The 19,995-nt window shown below is 45.3% G+C and overlaps 1 protein-coding gene across 2 annotated transcripts; it reads left to right on the top strand.

Annotated features, from left to right (window-relative positions):
- The first annotated feature begins 6,138 nt into the window (after positions 1 to 6,138).
- Positions 6,139 to 18,911, top strand: PLA2G12A (phospholipase A2 group XIIA). Of its 2 annotated transcripts, none has more exons than XM_075543933.1 (4): positions 6,139 to 6,538; positions 12,722 to 12,798; positions 15,375 to 15,540; positions 16,450 to 18,911. In XM_075543933.1, the coding sequence occupies exons 1-4, from the start codon at positions 6,304 to 6,306 to the stop codon at positions 16,920 to 16,922; spliced, it is 951 nt and encodes a 316-aa protein (XP_075400048.1). In that variant the 5' UTR covers positions 6,139 to 6,303; the 3' UTR covers positions 16,923 to 18,911. The 2 variants fall into 2 exon arrangements, with proteins under 2 accessions (XP_075400048.1, XP_075400049.1); XM_075543934.1 differs by having other exon boundaries at positions 16,416 to 16,682.
- The last annotated feature ends 1,084 nt before the right edge of the window (positions 18,912 to 19,995 follow it).

Raw genomic sequence — 19,995 nt, forward strand, 5'->3', positions numbered from 1 at the left:
CTGCAGACACACAAGTCTGGGGCAGGGGTCCTCTCTGAGGGTTCTTCACCCACGTCTGGTACCTGGGCTGCAAAGACTCAAAGAGCAGCTCTCTATGGGGACTCTGCATCTGTGCTCGCCGTATGGAGGACCCTGGGTCACCTGACTTCGTACATCGCAAATGATGGGTGTCCAAAGGGAACTCATGGATCTGACACAGCCTTTTCTAACCTACCTTCAGAAGTCGCAGAGCATTGCTTTGTCACAAAGACCTGCCTAATTTCAAGAGTGGGGGGCATAATCTACCTCTCATGGGAGGGTGTCTTATTTACCCGGTGTGGCTATAACTAACAACAATTATTCTCTCACTGTTTAGACTACAAATATGAATTTAGGGTACCAGCTCTAGGGAAAGGGTTGTCTCTCCCTCAACTCTGAGGGAAGGTCTTTGTCTCCTTTCAACATCTGTGGGGCCAGCATCCCTGGAGCTCTCCATTAGTCTTGGCATCCACCTTCCCCTTTGTCTAGGCGGTCCTGGGCACAGGGACCTTTGGTCCAATATGCACTGTACTCCCAGCTCTCTTTTCTTGGTAGCAATTAGATCCCCCTCTCTCTGTTTCTCTTCCTTTTAGCTCTTGTGAGATACAAGCTGATACAGAGCACACCCCACTGAAATTCCCCTTACGTAGAAGCAGGACTGTGATCTAAATTAGGATTCCACCTGTGTTAGACTGGGTTCATTAGAGAAACAAATTTATTGACACTCATATGTGTAACAGAGAACTTTGTGTCAAGAAGTAATTGTACATCAATAAAACATCCTACTCCAGTCCAGATTAAGTCCATAAGTTCTATATTTGGCCATAATGTCCCATAATAGACTATGAAATTCTTCTTCAGACTCATGCAGCACATACAATGATGACAAATACAGGACGATCACAGGCTGGTGAGTGGAAGGTCCTGTGGATCCAATGGCAGTAGACACATCTGCAGCGTTTTGGCTATCATCAGTGTGGTTCCACATGGCTTGTCAACAGGAAGGTGTAGCAGAGAGTGAGAGGGTAAACCATCTCTTCTGGTGGCAGAATCAGGAGGGAGGGCCATGCCCACAAGGAGGGATCAGTCACTAGGCTGTGACCTGATTGAAAGGCTAGACTCCACCCTTCATTGTTTTCTCAAGTTGACAGGCAATTGTGGAACTACTAAACAACCCTAATCCCCTTAGAACTCATTGGCTGTTTATCCTATAGCATGGAGGATAATCACATCATTACATAACAATCAAATTACAATGTCACAGAGATGCCAGTTCACCGATGACCATGACCCAGCCAAGTTGATGCATTTTGGGGGAACACAATTAGATTTATGACAACCTACCATTTTCCCCTCTCCCAAAATTCATGTCCTCGCCACATGAAAAATATTATCACCCCATCATATGATCCCAAAGTCTCTGAACTCAATCCCAAGTTGAAACTCCATCCTGGGACAAAATTCTCCCTTCATCTGCGAATATGGACATTACCTGCTTCCAAAGTACAAGGGTGCAGCAAGGTAGACATTTCCATTACAACGAGAGAAATGGGAGAAAAGAAGAGGTAACAGACACCAAAGAAGTGAAAATTCCAGCAGGACTATATACATTCGCTCTCAAGACTTGAAAAGAACCTTCTCTTCTCTGAAAGCCTCCAAATAGCGGTCTTGTCCTCCAGACTCTGGGTGTTGGCCCTGCCCTCTGGATTCTGAGTAGATGCCTCTCAGCACTGGCTTCAGTTCTACCTTCTAAGCCCACTGGGCTGGCAACTCCACCCCCTTGGCTTGGGTGGCCCCATTCTCCTAGTCCCGTGGAAAGATGAACCCAACAGTCTCCATTCTTCAACTTCTTGAGCTTAACAGCCCATTCCCTTAGCCTTGGGCAGTGGCTTTGGCCCAATCTATCTGCAACTCATGAATGGCAATCCCATGATCAGAAGCAGGGTGCAGAAAATCTGACGTAGGAGACTATGCCTCCATCCTTTGAGATCCTAAAGGTCACAGCCCTACTGAGGCAGTGTACTTCTTTGCTCCTTGTTTCTACATCTGGGTTCCTGGACCCTTAACCCTCAGGCCTCTCTGCCCTGCTTGGGTAAGTGTTACAAAGTTCTATTGCTCTACCAATAAGTGTGTGTAGGCACTTCATGTCTTGACTTGAAGGCACTCGGGTCTCTTACTCTGTACACTCTTCTGCTGCTCCCCTTTCTCCACGGTTGTTCCTCACTGTCCGCAGTGCCTCTGGCCTTTGGCATCCATAATGCCACCAAGAGTCTCTTCAAGATCATCTGGGTTTTTACTATGAGGTGCCCTGAAACTAGCTCGTGCTCATTACCCAACTCCCAAACTGCTTCCACTTGGTAGGTTTTATCTGTTAGAGCAGGAGCCCCCTCTTCAGGTACCAAATGTGTCTCAGTTCTCTCTTGCTGCTATAACAGAAATGCTATCCATGAGTGGCTTTAACAAACAGAGGCTGATGCCTTCGCTGTTTAGGAGGCTAGAAGCCCAAATTTAGGGTGCTAGCACTAGGGGGAGGCTTCTATCTCTGTCAGTTCTAGGGTGGGCAGCTCCTTTTCTCCTTGCAGCATCCATGGGCCCAGCATCCCTTGGAGATCTCCATGCGTCTTGGCATCAGTCTGCATATGGGTCTAGGAGGTTCTCAGAGCAGAGACCTCAGGTCTCTTAGCATTGCCTAAGATTCCAGTTTAATCCAATAAGCCTTGTCTTTGCACCTCATTAGTACTGTTCTGTGCTGATGTCCCTGCATGTTGAAGAGTCTGTGAGGGACACCTGATAGACTGGGAAGCTCTGCATAGAAAACACAAACCACCCTTGGCTATCCAGGTCCCATTTCAAGGCACTTACATGACTTAGACGAGAACTTCAGGAGCAGGCTCATTGTCCTTTGACAGTATTGATTAGAATTGATTGCTATATTCCATTTTCTTCCCTTTTCTTTCCTCTATGATTGTGTTTTGCCCTTTAATACTGCACTAACATATCTCTTGAGAAGTTCACCAGTAACCTCAATGTTGCTAAATTCAGTGGGTAATATCTAGTGCACGTCTCCGTCCATATCAGCAGAATTGATGGTTGTCTCTCTCTGGCTCACTGGGTTAGCACTCTCTTAGTTCCCCTCCTGCTCTGGCCACGCCCTACTCAACAGAACACCTCCCTGCCATCAAGTCCACTGACTCATAGTTATCCTACAGGGAAGGGTAGAACTGCCCCTGTGGGTTTCTGAGACAAAATCTTTTTTGTTGTTGTTTTATGTTGTTTTCTTCTTTTTAAAAATAATCATTTTATTAGGGACTCATACAACTCCTATCACAATCCATACATATATCAATTGTGTAAAGCACATTTGTACATTCGTTGTCCTCATCATTCTCAAAACATTTGCTCTCCACCTAAACCCCTGGCATCAGCTCCTCATTTTTCCCCTCCGCCCCCGCTCCCCCCTCCCTCATGAACCCTTGATAATTTATAAATTATTATTTTTTCATATCTTTCCCTGTCCGACGTCTCCCTTCACCCCTTATTCTTTTGTCCGTCCCCCAGGGAGGAGGTCACATGTAGATCCTTGTAGTCGGTTTCCCCTTTCCAATCCACCCTGCCTCCACCCTCCCAGTATCGCCACTCACACCACTGGTCCTGAAGGGATCATCCACCCTGGATTCCCTGTGTTTCCAGTTCCTATCTGTACCAGTGTACATCCTCTGGTCCAGCCAGATTTGTAAGGTAGAATTGGGATCATGATAGTGGGGGACGAGGAAGCATTTAGGAACTAGAGGAAAATTGTATTTTTCATCATTGCTACATTGCACCCTGACTGGCTCGTCACCTCCCTGAAGCCCTTCTGTAAGGGGATGTCCAGTGGCCTACAAATGGGCTTTGGGTCTCCACTCTGAGACTAAATCTTCATGAGAGTTGAAGGCTTTAATTTTCGCTCTCAGAGAAAGTGATTTCAAACTGGTGACCTTGAATTAGCAGCATGACACACTATGTCACCTTTAAAACCAACAGTAAAAGCCAATGCCATTGAGTCCGTTCAGACTCACAGTGACCCTGTGAGGAAGAATAAAAACGATCCTTTGAGTTTCTAAGACTCAAAAGGCACAGGATGGACGCATCTCTGTCTGGTGGAGTAGCTGGAAGGTCTGACCTACCCATTTCACTGTTAGTAGTCAAGCGCCTAACCCACAGCGCCACTCACTCATTGCAATCAAGTCGATCCGGACTCATACGGCACCTAAAGGGCAGGGTAGACCTGTCCCTGTGGGTTTCTAGGCTTACAGGAGTAGAAATACCCATCTTTCGCCAGTGGAGCCACTGGTGGTTGCGAACTGCCAACTGTGCAGATCACAGCCCAGTTAACCACTATGTCACCAGTGCTCCTGTCAGCAACCCGACTGGGCACCTTAAAAAAAAAAGAAGTTTTCTAAATGTGAGCTGTCTTGTAGTGAAATGGCTGGCCTAGAATTAAGCTCGCCATAATGATGTAAATTTTATAGTCTGTAACACACACTAATTAAACTCTCGAAGCTTGTAGAAAGCAGAACAGGATAAGCCAGTATTTGTTGGTAATTCTTATTACAGGAAGGACACACTTATTCTTAATACTTGCAACATTGGCCCAGATCCTCCTGGATAAAATTCATAAATGCTGCTAGTATACCAAGGTAACTGGATATTTATAACGCTGGTAAAAATGACTGCAATTGTTATTTAAGGATCCTGCACACTGCTGGGGAAAATTACACAGAAGGTCCTTGGCTTTATCAGGTTACAAAATCCTTGCATCAGGAAACAGATCTGCATTCAAATGCAGAGTAAGGCTTCTTCCCAGACAAGGAGGAAAGCCTGGGGGTTTTTACTCTCCACCCTTTTTCTTCTCCCAGAAAGTCCTAAGTGGCATCTTGCTCAGCCTCAGCGTTAACCGCTTGCAGTGTTCTCTTCAAGGACCTCCAAGAGCTCAAGTCTCTGAGGTGGTTCAACGCTTGCCGCAACCTTGTCCCCAAAAGTGACGGGGTCATGTGTTTTCCACCTTCACTGCACGGGACACCCACCTGGGAACCTTGAAGAGCTGATACCAAGGGCTCAAGTAGAAAGCAAATGTTTATACAAATCAATGTATAAAATGTGCTTCACACAATGAATGGATGTGTGGATTGTGATAACAGCCCCCAATAAAAATGATTTTTTTTAAATATTGATGCCCAGTGCCACCCCCAACCAACTTAACTGGACTCTTTGGGGAAATGGCTGACATTTTTAAACACTCACATTCTTTTTTTAAAGAAACTTTTATTAGGGGTTCATACAACTCTTATCACAATCCATACATACATCAATTGTGTAAAAGCACATCTGTACATTCATTGCCCTCATCACTCTCAAAGCATTTGCTCTCCACTTAAGCCCTTGGCATCAGGTCCTCTTTTCCCCCTCTCCCTCATGAGCCCTTGATAATTTATAAATTATTATTTTGTCATATCTTGCCCTGTCCGACGTCTCCCTTCACCCCATTTTCTGTTGTCCGTCCCCCAGGGAGGAGGTCACATGTAGATCCTTGTAATCGGTTCCTTCTTTCCAACCCACTCTCCCTCTACCCTCTCAGTATCGCCACTCACACCACTGGTTCTGAAGGTATCATCCACCCTGGATTCCCTGTGCCTCCAGCTCACATCTGCACCAGTGCACATCCTCTGGTCTATCCAAACTTGCAAGGTAGAATTCGGATCATGGTAGTTGGGGGGAGGTACATTTAGGAACTGGAGGAAAGCTGTATTCTTCATTGGTGCTACATTGCACCCTGACTGACTCATCTCCCCTAAGCCCGTCTGCAAGGGGATCTCCAGTGGCCAACAAATGGGCTTTGGGTCTCCACTCTGCACTTCCCCATTCATTCACTATGGTAAGATTTTTTTTCTTTTTTTCTGATGATGCCTTATCCCTGATCCCTTCGACACCTCGTGATCGCACAGGCTGGAAACACCCACATTCTTAAAAGGTCCCGAGGCGATTCTAAAAGGCCAGGGCCAGCGGCGGGTGCGCCGAGGCAACCACGTGACTCGGGAGGCGCCGCCTCCGACGTAGGACGCCTTTGCGCACGCGCGCTCGGGCGGCCGCCGGCCCAGGTGCGGCGTCGGGGCTCTCCTCGCAGACTGCACCGTCTCCCGCGGCCGCGCGTCCGAGGCGTCGGCGGCTCCCGGAGCGCACCTGCGGGCCGGGAAGGAGGCGTGGGTATGGGGCCGGCGGGGGCCGCCTAGGGCGCCCCGGGTCCCCATGGAGGCCGACGCCGAGTGGATGGCCCGGCTCCCGCAGCCGCGCTCCGCGCTCGCGCTGGTGGTCCTCCTGCTGGCCGTCTCTCTGTGGGGCCAGGAGGACGCGCAGTCCACCGACTGGAGGGCCACGCTGAAGACCATCCGGAACGGCGTGCACAAGATAGACACCTACCTGAACGCCGCCTTGGACCTGCTGGGCGGCGAGGACGGGCTCTGCCAGTACAAGTGCAGTGACGGTGAGCCCTGGGCCCGCGGCGCCCGGGCTCGCGGGGCAGAGGGGCGAGCGAGGGCACCGAGCGGCGGTGCCCGCTAGAATCTCCCCGCGTTGGGATGGAGCAGTTGGGTTACGGAGCTCCACCGCTGCTAGAACGTGGGAAGGCTGCTGTGTGCGCGCGCTCCGGTCTCGCTTCAGTATTGTTTCTAAATTACTTTTTTTTTCTTTTGCAATTGCATCAAGTTGCCCAAGAACTTGGTGACCAATGGATCTTCGCGGAGTGGAACAAGCTGTGATTTTTTTTCCTCCCGTTCTCTCGTACAGTGTCTGTCAATTAGTCGATCGAACATGCAAAAAAAAAAAAAAAGCAGTTAAGTTTACTCGGGAATTAAACAATGGTTTTTTAAATGTTTTCATCGCAAGGCTCCAGGTTACTATAACCTGAGAGCTTTATACGGACTTTTGGTGCCTCCGTAGTTGAGAAAGTTACTGTAGAAAAGCTCCTCAGATTTGAAAGGCTTGTTTTCCCTTTGTCTCCCCTTCCTCCTTGTCAGTTGACGATTTTCTCACTTTTTAAGTATTCATTCTGTTTGAATCGGAGAACTTGTTTGGTTTAGGAAGAGATCACTTTGTTGAAGCACCGAATTCTTTACATGCTTAAATATTTTAATAGTTCACATCAAGTACCTGGACGCCTCTTTCAAAGTCCAGAATCGTAATGTAACACTCCAGAGATCATGTTTTCTGTAAGATTAGCCCAGTCTTTGGCGCCTTTGAGTCCGTTCTGAATCAGAGCAACTCTTCCTACACTGGCGCGAAACCCTGCTTGGTCCTGCGCCACACAGCGTTGCTATATGTGAGCTCACTCTTGCAGCGATTGTGTCAGTCCTGTGCCTTCACCATCTTCCTCTTTTTCCACGGCCCTCGAGCAAGTGTGATGACCTTCTTCAAGGACGGCTCTCTCCTGATAACAGATCCAAAGCAGGTGAAACAAAGTCTTGCTTCTAAGGAATATTCTGGCTGTACTTCTTCCAAGACAGACAGGTGTGTTTGTTCTTCTGGCAGTCGGGGTTTCTTCAATATTCTTCTATCTAATGCTGTAAATCAAAGGCATCAATTCTTCAGGCCTTTCTTTTCACGGTCCAGCTTTCAGATAGCATAGGAAGTGATTGAAAATACCAGGGCTTGCGTTGGTTACGTTTTAGGACTTAAGATGAAATCGTTTGCACTTTAGCACCTTACAGAGGTCATTTCAGCAGATTTTCTCGGTGCATTATGTCCTTTTGCTTTCTTAATCGCTGCTTCCATGGGCATTGGTTGTGGGTGCAAGTCAAAAGAAACCCTGGAAAATTTTGGTATCATGCTGTTGCTTATGGTCCAGGTGTAAGGATTTTTGTCTTCTTTATTTCAAGTTGTAATTCATACTGAGGGCTGTAGTTTTTTAAAGAGTGTCATGCCCTCTTCAGTTTCAACAAGTAAGGCTCGGCAAATCCCAGGTTAATGGATCTTCCTCCAATCCTGATGCCGTGACTAGACTTCAGCTAGTCCAGTTTCTGTGATTATTTGCTCAGCATGCAGGTATATGTGGTGAAACATTACAAGCTTGATGCACATCTTTCCTGATTGTAAACCATATAGTATCCCCTTGTTCTGTTCAAACAGCTGCCAGTAAGGCTAGCATACTTTACACTTGAGTACCATAGTGTCCTGAAATTGCCATTCTTTACGATCTCATTCATAATTTGTTATGATCTCCATAGTTGAATGCCTTTGCATAATTAATAAAATGCAGGTAAACAAATACCCGGTGTTTTTTCTTTTAGCTTGTATCTGTCTTACATCAGCAATGATATCCTCTCCTTTTCTAAATCTGGCGTGGATATTGGACATCGTCTTATAAACGGTCAGATCTTCAATCATTAGTGAGTGTGTCACATCTGTTCTTGAGATGGTCTCTTAGTTCAGGTGGAATATTCTCAAGGTCATACTTTGGCTGTCTCATTGGCTTGTTTTCTTCTTCATCTTGAACTTGCATGTGAGTAATTAATTGATCATCTGTTCCACAGTGTCCCCTGGCTTGGTTCTGACTAACGATATGGAGTTTCTCTTTCCACAGATGTCCATGGTTTGAAAAGGAGGCCTGCTGGCATAGTGGTTATGCATTGGGCCGCAATCTGCATGGTTGGAAGTTCGAAACCTCAGGAGAAAAACTGGGCTTTCTACTCCCATGAACAGTTACAGTCTTGGAACCCCATGGGTGGTGAGCGGGGGCGGGGAGCAGAGAGGGTGTCACTGAGTTAGTTTTGACTCAGTGGCAGTGAGAGTGCGATGGCAGGCCGTGGTACTTTCAATCTCCCTACCCAACATGATAGTTCAGATATATCATTTCTTCTTGAGTTTTCTTGATTAATTGTTCAACTTTCACATGTATGTGAGGACAGTGTATATTCCAGAGAGAACTTGTCTGCAGCCATTCACTGATCAGAACCATGTTTAATCACATTTTGTCTGGAACCTGTGCAAGTATGCACTGGACTCCTAGCAGAAATACCTTTTGACTTACCTTCATATGTATGTGTACTTTAAACAGTCATCACGTCTCAGAAGGTCAGGGACTGTCACACTGGAAAACTAAGCAAAGCCTAAGGGTTAGGATAAAACACAGAACTCAACCAAACCTAACTCACAGCCACCAAGTTGATTCTGCCTCATAACAACCCTGTAAGACAGGGTAGAACTGCACATGGGTTTCCATGACTGTAACTCTACCGGGCTAGAAAGCACCGTCTTTACCCGAGGAGCAGCTGGTGGTTCTAGGTTGTTGACCTTGAGGACTGCAGCTCATGCATAACCACTATGCTACCAGAACGTGTGGGAGGACGGCACACGGTGTGCAAAACATAGGACACGGAACAAACACATTTTTATACTTTCAAATAATATGCCCAGTAGGTTGCTTGTTTTTCCATCTCAGACACTTTTTAGGCAACTTCTAAATTGTCCACTTGTGGCCTGAAGAAAGAATATGTAGATTCTTTTCTGCTTCCCAGACGTTTGGACGCTTCATGGCATAGTCACTGTACTTCCCCACATTAGCAATTAGACGTGTGGCATAATGTCCACCTCTAGGCGCGTTTCTAAACGAGTTAAGCTATAGATTGGTAAGACCCCTGACAAAGAGACCTTGTGATGACGCTTTGGGAACCAGAACCTAATGCTCTTCCAGCTTTACTGCCTTTCTGGAAAGAGATTTCTAGTTTGGGAGGACAAAGGGAAACTAGATAAAATGTATACTTTGTCATAATGCGCCCATGAAGAATGTAGGCGAAGTAAACCTGCTTAGGTGAAGTCCCAGCAGATGAGTAGTGTACCCTAAGGGCTGGATCATGGCTTTGGGCCGCTGGTAGAGAGGGCCAGTCTGTGGCTGGTATTAGAGCCTGCCTCTGACCAGGCCACTGTCTGTACCTGACGCTTGTCTCTGGAGCCGTGTACCCCCACGGGGAATGGCTTTAGAATTTAAACCTGCTGAACAGTGCTGAATGATGAATTAAAATTAGTAAGGTAGAAATTTACAATCTTCTATGGAGGTCCAAAAGATAAGTTGTAGAAGTGCTGAGCCTCTTTTATAGTGGTTCTCAACCTTCCCAATGCCATGACCCTTTAATACCATTCCTCGTGTTGTGGTGACTCCCAACCATAAAATTATTTTCATTGCTATTTCATAACTGTCATTTTGCTGCTGTTATGAATTATAATGTAAACATCTGATATGCTGGATGTATTTTCATTGTTACAACTGAACATATTTAAAGCATAGTGATTAATCACAAAACATGTAATTATATTATGAAATGTTTATGTGTGGGTGGAGACCCACCGATTGAGAACCTCTTCTCCAGTAGTAGATATTTACATTGCAAAGACCCGGTTGCTTTTACTTGCCATCTGAGCTCCGTTAGCAGAGGGACACGGCGGAAACATATGCTCGCTGTCTAAGCTATAGCAACACAAGGACTTTATCCAGCTCAAAAAAGGCAGAGCCGGTTGTCCCTCTGGTGCTCGTTTGGGTGCCATCTTTGAAATCGGTGTGGCAGACTAGCAATGGTCCGTCTGTGAAGGGCGATAGTCGTCAAACTCAAAGGACACTGAGGTGCAAACAACAGTGTCAATTGGGTAATCTGTAACGAGTACTCTAGCTGCTGGGGGGGCTACCCTTCCAAGCGTTTTGCTCATTATCATCCATTTGGACATTCATTCATCAACAAATATTTATTAAGACTCTAGCCATATGCTAGGCATTGGGGGTACAAAAGAGACCAAAGTCTCTGCCCTCCGAGAGTTGACATTGGAGCCTGGGAGACAGATAACAAATGAAATCAGTAGGTTAATGATACGTATGATGAAGTGCAATTGCTTAAAGGTGGCTCTTTTGTCCATATCTTTGTAACTCCCGTGAGAAAATTGGGTGAGACAAGGAAAGAGGGTGTGTGAAATGCGAATAGAGGGATCGGTCAGCTTTGTCATCCATGTGGGTGTAAGCTGTCTCACAAATAGGAACATAGAGTCCGGGGCCCAACCAGAAAGGGGAGCCACCAGTCGAGCACATGAGAGATCCCTGCCCGAAGTGGCAGAGGCACCAGAGGCTGTGCCACGCGGAGACCATGGGACAGCAGAGGAGCCAATTGAGACCGGGAGACAGAGCAGCGCAGCAGTGCCAAGATTGTGAGGCAGAGCGACAGGCTTGCCAGCCTATAGAACATGGCAGTGGCCAAGAACCGCCGGGCTGAGTGGCCTTCACCTATTAAGGGCCCAGACTCACCTCTCCTTACTCTTGGACAGTGCAGGAGACACAAGTTCTGCCGTTGGCCACCTTACTCTAGACCCAAGCCGGCCGTTCCCTTGTTGACACATTATTCCTTCAGACTGAGGTGCCGCGGCCAGTAGCTTTGTGCCTTCAGGAAGTCATACAACCTTAACTCTACGTGGTCACTGCCATGACGCGTGCGATTTCTTAGCAAATTACTTAAACCATTTATCGATCATTGCTTAGGGTAGCTGCTTATTTTGATGGTGATTACTAAAAGGATCGTTTCCTACTCCCTTCCCATTTTACTCTTGAATGACAACCTTGTGTACATTTCAGTCTCCTCGCAGTGAATGTTAGTTGAATGAAAGCCGGTGGAAAGTCGGTGTCTCTCCAGAGAGTCCAACTGTGGCCTCTAAACAGTATTTAGAAGCTTTGCCATGTGGTGTGGTGGACCATTGTTGGTAAGAAAGTGAAGACTGCTTGCAGCCAGAACGTATTAATTACATGGAGGAGGAAAGAACAGTGGAAAGTCTGTTGACGTCGGAAAGCCCAGATTGCAGGAAACACTGAAGGAGATGACTGGGATGTTGAAGTGACAGCTGCCTCCGACGTTTCTGAATGCTTTTCAACACTTAAAGATCTATGATAACTCACCTTTCCCCTGTTACCGAACCAGGGTCGGTGCCATTTATTTTCTGGGCTGTTAGGGTGCTGAGGGGATAGCCTGAATGACAGGGTCTCCTGAGCCCTCTCCGTTGCTGACCTTTCCCCTTAGCTGGCAAAGGGGTGTAGGTATTTGTGAGCTCCCTGGTGTTTCTGCGACTTCATGTCTTAAGGTGATTTACATGCTCATCCGATGGCCTTGTTTTCCTTAGCTGTAGACTCTAGCTGAGTAAACATGTCAGTTAATGGTTACTGAGGTATGTGTGTAATGATGGATGTGCTGAAGGGTAGGAAAATACAACCTTTCCATATAGATTTTAACTAATAAATAAATAAAAGTGTTAGAATACTGGAAAATACGATGGATTTACCCCTCATGCATTTGGATCCAATCTGTCATATAATCTCAGCCAACTCCAGAAGTCTGGCATAGATTTTCCTATGTCTCATATGACATAGGCTTTCGGATAAATCTCACACTCCAAGACCTGCTATGTCTGTGCATGTTTGAATATAGATATAGATTTGTATATATTCCATCACAGGAAGAATAAAAATAACATTAAGTAGACACTGTTGGTATTCTGAATGTTTAACAAGATAAAGAGACATTTCACTTAAGTCACAGTCAGGCAAATGAGCATTCCCAAGGCTAGTGTAGCACATTGTAGAACTGTTTTGAGTATATAATTTCTCTTATATTTGAAAATTAAGGAGAGTATTTTTATTTTATAGGATCTAAGCCTTCCCCACGTCATGGTTATAAACCCTCCCCACCGAATGGATGTGGCTCCCCTCTGCTTGGTGTTCACGTAAATATTGTTTTTTTTCTTTGATAAGTTTTATAACCAGGAAGCTATGTAATTCTTTGAAAACACAAAATTATCAATGTGTTCTCAGGTTCATAAATCTATTTGTTGATGCAGTGTTCAGGCTTATTACATTCGCTTATGGGTAAAGGGAATTTTATAACTCCTAACCAATTAAGTGGGGCAAAATTGTTTTATTTTTAGTCAGATGAATGTTAATGTCATTTAAATGATATTTTCTTTTTTGTTGTTTTTATATTTTTTAAAAATCATTTTATTGAGGGCTCGTACAACTCATCACAATCCATACATACATCCATTGTGTCAAGCACATTTGTACATTTGTTACCATCATCATTCTCAAAACATTTTCATTTTAGTTGAGCCCTTGGTGTTAAATGATATTTTCTAATGTCAAAGGTATGGCTTAAAAGTCCAAAAAAAGATGTACAGAAATAACACTTCTTAGGAAAGAAGGAAAGGACCCTGGATGGTGTCCTGGGCTATGGGTTCATCTCCTAGCCTCAAGGCCAGTGGTCCAAACCTACCAGGCACACTGAGAGAGAAAGATGAGGCGCTTTTTTCCCCATAAAGATTTATACCCTCAGGCATCAAAGAACAAAAAATCACATCATTGGCTGCACACCTACATGATACGATCGCCAAAGACAAACGGGTGCATAAGCAAATGTGGTGAAGAAAGCTGATGGTGCCCGGCTATCAAAAGAGATAGTGTCTGGGGTCTTAAAGGCTTGAAGGTGAACAAGTGGGCATCTAGCTCAGAAGCAACAAAGCCCACATGGAAGAAGCACACCAGCCTGTGCGATCACGAGGTGCCAAAGGGACCAGGTATAAGGCATCATCTCCCCCCCCCAAAAAAAATATATATATATCATAGTAAATGAAGGGGGAAGTGCAGAGTGGAGACCCAAGGCCCATTTGTCAGCCACTGGAGATCCCCTCATAGAGGGGTTTAGGAGAGGAGATGGGTCAGTCAGGGTGCGATGTAGTACCGATGAAGAACACAGCTTTCCCCCAGATCCTGGATGCTTCCTCCCCCCAACTACCATGATCCGATTTCTACCTTGCAGGACTGGATAGGGCAGAGGTTGTACACTGGTGCATATGGGATCTGGAGGCACAGGGAATCCAGGGTGGACGATACCTTCAGGACCAAGGGTGTGAGGGGCGATGCTGGGAGAGTAGAGGGTGAGTGAGTTGGAAAGGGGGAACTGATTACAAGGATCCACATGTGACCTCCTCCCTGGGAGATGGATGGCAGAGAAGTGGGGGAAGGGAGACTCCGGATAGGGCAAGATATGACAAAATAACAATCTATAAATTATCAAGGGCTCATGAGGGTGAGGGGATCGGGGAGGGAGGGGGAAAAAAAGAGGACCTGATGCAAAGGGCTTAAGTGGAGAGCAAATGCTTTAAAAATGATTAGGGTAAAGAATGTATGGATGTGCTTTATACAATTGATGTATGTATTTGTATGGATTGTGATAAGAGTTGTATGAGCCCCTAATAAAATGTAAAAAAAAATGAAAGGGGGATGTGAAGAGTAGATGGACTGAAAGACAGAAGGTAACAGAAATATGCTTTAAATGGATTAAATTAAATAATTTAACTTATCAACTTAATTAAATAAATACATTTTACTTATGAATTAAATAAATAGAATAAAAAAATCAAAAAGAAAAAAGATTTTTACCCTTGGAAACTCAAAGAAGCAATTCTATTCTGTCCTATGGGGTCTCTATAAGTCAAAATGGACTTAGTGGCAGTCAGGGGGAAAAGCTACAATATTTCTAATGCTGTCAGATAAGCGATGACTGCTAACAGCCAACCAGATATTAGCAGCAAACCCACCAGCTGCTGCACCAGAGAAACACGAGGCTGCTGCTTTGTATAGAGGTGCAGCCTCAGGAAAACATAGGGTCACTATGAGCTGTATGGAGCTGGCAGGTTGGTTGGTACATTAAAACTAGGCACAATGGGATAGCTGTGTGCTGTACTTGAAGTTAGATCTGAGCTAAGTAGTATAGTGAAAAAGTGTTCATGAACATAATCCCAAGCCACAGGTTTTGTGTATAGAGATATAAAATGATTAAGACAGGCTGTAGATTTGAAGTGATGGTATCTCGGTGCGTAGATACACACACACTAAAGATTAAGGACAAAACAGTAACTGAGTTTTACAGGCTCAAACACTGTCAGTGACCTGTCACACAAGTACATTTGGGGAATGTGGGGACATAAAGCAAAGCATTTTGAATTATGAAAAAATCCTTTTCCTCATCCCTACAGAAATAATTTCATTAACATTATCCTTAGATTTAAACCCGTGTTTGGGACAGTTAGCGGTTGTGTTTGTGGTGGGCAGGCAGCTGTGTGAGAAAGGTCTGAATGAGGAGGAGATCCATGACTTAGGAAACATTCGCAGGAGACATGGGATTTGGAGATTATCCAGAAAGCCGTCCTAGCGTTCCCTTAGAATCCTCTTGCGTGCAGTGATTCAGCAGAGAAGCTGGCTTCCATTGACGGCACCACCACCCCCCCGCCATGCCTCCTTTCAGCTTAACATCGGCATCCCGACCCTGACGAAGTGCTGCAACCAGCACGACAGGTGCTACGAGACGTGCGGCACAAGCAAGAATGACTGTGACGAGGAGCTCCAGTACTGCCTCTCCAAGATCTGCCGCGACGTGCAGAGAACCCTAGGACTGGCGCAGCACGTGCAGGGTGAGAGCCGCGGCGGGGAAGTCTCTTGAGGGCCGGATGCTTTGGTATAGGAGTTTCAGTAGTCCCTTTTCTTAGATGTTAGCTATCGCCACACCGCCCTTTCAGTGTTCTGAAGCGTAGAGAGCAGTGATTTCTATAATACGAAGTTGGGAACGGTGTTACAGGCCCAGAAACAAAAAGTGTTCGTGTTAGGAAACCGTGAGGGTGGACGAGCAAGGCAGAGAGAGAGAGTTCTTCCATCTTGCCCTCTGGTACCCCAGTGATTAGTCAGAGCCTAGTGTCTGAGACTCTGAGCCCCGTGAATCTACGAGTAGAATGAGGCGCACTGATTCCGAGCAGAGGGTTCTACAAAAACTTGATTCTCAGCGCTCTGTCCTTGGGTTGAATTTTTAGCCTCTATGAGCTGGTCCTCGTTTATAAAATGAGAATGGTAACACCCACCTCACAGAGATATCATAAGGGTGAAATGAAATTGTCTTGTAAAAATATATATTGCTGTTTAAAAATTAGTAGTTACAGCATTTTCTCCTGTTGATCAAGCCAAGGACTATTCCATCTACTGAAGTCCGAGAGGAAGAGGCAGCGGTAGAAAAGGGAACTGATCATCATAGCTTCTGCGCTAGGTATCTTATGTCTCAAATTACGGAGCTAGCCTTCAAACCAGAGGATTCTCTGGCTCTAAAACTCTTATGTCCAACAGCATTATTCGTAGTTTCATAGTACAGATCCAATTCTGAAATCCTGAGTCTAAGTGTCACTAGTGTATGGTGAGAGCCCACGCAGGATGTGCTGGGCTGCACGGTGACAGGCCCTGGGTGTGAGGGGACAGGGGCACTGCAGTAGCCCCACAGTGACAGCATGTTGTTCCCCTGCAGCCTGTGAAACAACAGTGGCGCTCTTATTTGACAGCGTCCTGCACTTGGGCTGCAAGCCATACCTGGACAGCCAGAGAGCTGCATGCTGGTGTCGCTATGAAGAAAAAACCGACCTTTAAGAAGCTGCTGGCGGCTGGGCCCAGCATGGATGGAAGAGGATGGAAGACTATAACCTTTGACAAAGAACTTATGTTCTTACATCCGAAATCTGCCTTATTTTTTGTAGGTGGAGTATTTTCAGACCTTATGATATTTTACATTTTGACATTATACTTGCTAAGTAAAAAAAATGGTGGAGTGAGAGGGTGTTGGTGGAAGGGCATGCCTTCTCTCCTGCTCCCGCTCAGGCAGCTTCCGGAGAGCTGGTACCTTAGTCCACACAGCTGTCTTCACCCTGCCCACAGAGAAAGGGCAGCACGGGGAGAACTGAATAAAAGAAAAGATCTGCAGCTCTGGATTTACAGCCACGTTTGCCAAAAAACAATATTAAAAAAAAGATCAAAATAAAAGCTGATTATAGGTACGCTTAACATTTTCTTAATTGGTAATATGGGGAAATCCTTATTTATCCCAGAAGGACCTGGCTTGGCCTTCTTCTGTGTAACTGTACACAATTGCTGTCTCTTTATAACCCATTTGGCCTACAAACATGCGATGGTTCCAGGAATTACAGGACTGTTTGTATGTCAGTTTCTCGTGTGATCCGAACCACCAGCCTCTTAGGGATTCAACTCGGAACACCCCGGCCTTACATATTATGCACGGAACCAAAACCAACAAACTCACTGCCGTTGAGTCAGTTCTGACTCAGCAACCCAGTGGGCCGGGGTGAAGCTGCCCCATGGGCCTCTAAGACTGTAACTCTTCCAGGGCGTAGAACGCTCCTCTTTTCTCCCATTATATGCCCCAGAAGGTGACAGCAACAAGCTGCAGAAGCATAGCCCCTCCTGTTTGTGAACCCCCATGCGCCACATGTCCATTTTGTTGTAACTTTGCCTCCGATGGGAAAAGAGGGGACTTAATGAGACAAATGAAGAGTTGTTGAACATAGCACGTTTCAGAACACTGTGCTGTTAGGCTTTGGTGATTTCTCCTTGGCACTTGTTTTTGGTTTTTATTTATAATGCTTTATTGGATTTTTGGTAAAAGTGTTCACAAGTTTAGGTTCTCATTATACAATTCCTGCAATTGTTCCATGACATTAGTGACTGCTCAGTGATACTAGTTACAACCACCAACTCTTTGACTCTTCCTAGCCCAGAATCCCAAGTCATGTATCTTTTAGGTAACTTATGACCAAAGTTATTAAGATAAATTGCTTGCAAAAGAAACAAGGGCAGCACAAAGAACGGTAGTTTTTTGAAGGAATTAGAGGCAGGCCTGGGAGAAGGAAGAACATGTGCTTGCTAATTCACTCCAGTGTTAGTGCTTCCTGCCCTTCCAAATTCAAATCTCACTGCCTTCCAGTCAATGCCCACTCATAGCGACCCTATAAGACGAGATAGAATAGTTCCCCTGTAGGTTTCCGAGACTGACTCTTTAGGGGAGTGGAAAGCCACAGCTTTCTCCCGTGGGGCAGCTGGCGGTTTCACACTGCTGACCTTGTGGTTAGCAGCCAAAGGCATCGTTCACTGTACCACTAGGGCTTCTTCACACCCGTTAGTCATACTTTATTTCAGATTTTTATATCTAAGCTGGTCTTGCAAGCTTCTTCAATATTTAATTATTACCAGCATTTAATGTTGAAATGGTTGACCAGGTAACTTTCTACTTCTAATAAATATGTGAGTTTTCTTAGCCGTCCTGTGGTTGACTTTCTCAAGAAAACAAGCTCCAGATGTCTTTGTACAATATTTGATTCACAGGCATACATTATATACAAAAATTAATAGAAGCAGCTTTTTGATATAAGATTTTTTAAAATGTGAACTTATTCATCATGAAATAGTTTTTTATTTATAGAAGAGAAACATTGTTCTAACTACCCCTAGGCTAATTTCCCGTAATGTTAGCATTTTACATACTCAAGAGGTTTCCCGAGATATAAGAAACTGAGTGCCAGATGTCTTGGTGGACCCCAAACCAGTGTCTCTAACAAGTTCCCAGATGTGACTGATACTTCTGGTCACAAGCCACAGTTTGAAAACCGGTCTAGGTAATAAGTTCACAGTTGAAAATAAATAATATGTATCGAAAGCTGATTTTAGCATTTATTGTCTCAGAAACTTTATAGATTTGATTTTTACTTTAGAAAGATTTTGAAGCTAATAAAATGGCGAAGCCAGGATTTGAACCCAGGCAGCCTGCTTCCCAGCCCCAGGTGCTTCACTCTCTGGAGAGCTGTTGCTTTTGAAGGCTAGAACTGTAAATGTCTCACTTTGAAAGTCCAAGAACATGCTTTGTATTTATTTGTCTTGAGATGCACAAAATAAAATTGTATTTTGAAATACATAATTACATGGGCTATAAAGCAATAAAACCAAAAATTGCACCTGCTGCTGTTGTCTTGATCCTTAACTCTACAAGCTTATGGGACAGAGCAGGGCGACCCCCCAGGGCTTCCTAGGCTGCGTGGCTTTCCAGCGGCAGATGGCCACCGGTGTCTCCCGCTGGGTGGCTACTGGCTTCAAACGAAACATTCTGAGATAACCATACTTTAGGGGGGAAAAAATCGACCTGCTGCTTTCAGAAAAGGTCAGCCAACTAGAGCTTGGATAGAGGGAGTGTTTTTAGGATGCAAACAGAGATGACCCTGAAAATTTGGCCAAGAAAAACAGGAAGTTCTCCAGTGCTCAGATAACTCATTCAAACTGGATTAAAGAGTCCAGAGTGCAAATGCTGAAACCCTGGGTCCCATGGGATCTACTGAACACCTTCTGTTTGCCAAGCAATCGGACGAGGCAACGAGGAAACCAAAATAGGCCTGCTTCAGTTGTTAATGAACTCGAGAGGATGGTTCCGTAAGAAGATGGTGGCAGTCAAAATAGCCAATATTTACGGTTTTGAAGAAGTCCCGGGAGGCCCCTCCCGGTGGTACGTCTTGGACTGCTAACCACAAGGTGAGCAGTTTGCAACCACCCGCTAATCTGATGGAGAAAAACAGGGCTGTCTCATTCTGTAGAGTTCCAGCCTGGAAAGCCACGGGGCGGCAGTCCAACCTGTCCTTTGGCATCTCCGCCGTGAGTCAGCACCGCCTGGAAGGCAGAGTTGGTTTGTTTTGGTTTGCCACTGTGCTGTGGGCTTTACGGCCATCTAGTTCTACATCTACCTTAGCATGGCGGCAACTGAGAGCCTACGTCTTAACTGCAGGAAAGGCAAGCTCTATAGACGTTCCAAAATACACATGCAGCGAAGTGAACAATAAATGGCCTTCGTTATTAATGACTAGGTAAGACGTTGGACCCACAAGCACGTACAGGAAAAATTGCCGGATTCTATTTTTTTTCTCTCCCAAATAAGTTCACAAAACTTAATATTTATAGGAGACAGATCACTTAGACTTAATCTCACCAATGCATATTTGAATGTATCAGAAGTGGTGCCTTAATATTTTTATTTTTCGCAGCCAGAAGTTGGTTCA

This window comes from Tenrec ecaudatus, chromosome 3 (genome assembly GCF_050624435.1).
Source record: "Tenrec ecaudatus isolate mTenEca1 chromosome 3, mTenEca1.hap1, whole genome shotgun sequence".
NCBI classification, from domain to species: domain Eukaryota; kingdom Metazoa; phylum Chordata; class Mammalia; order Afrosoricida; family Tenrecidae; genus Tenrec; species Tenrec ecaudatus.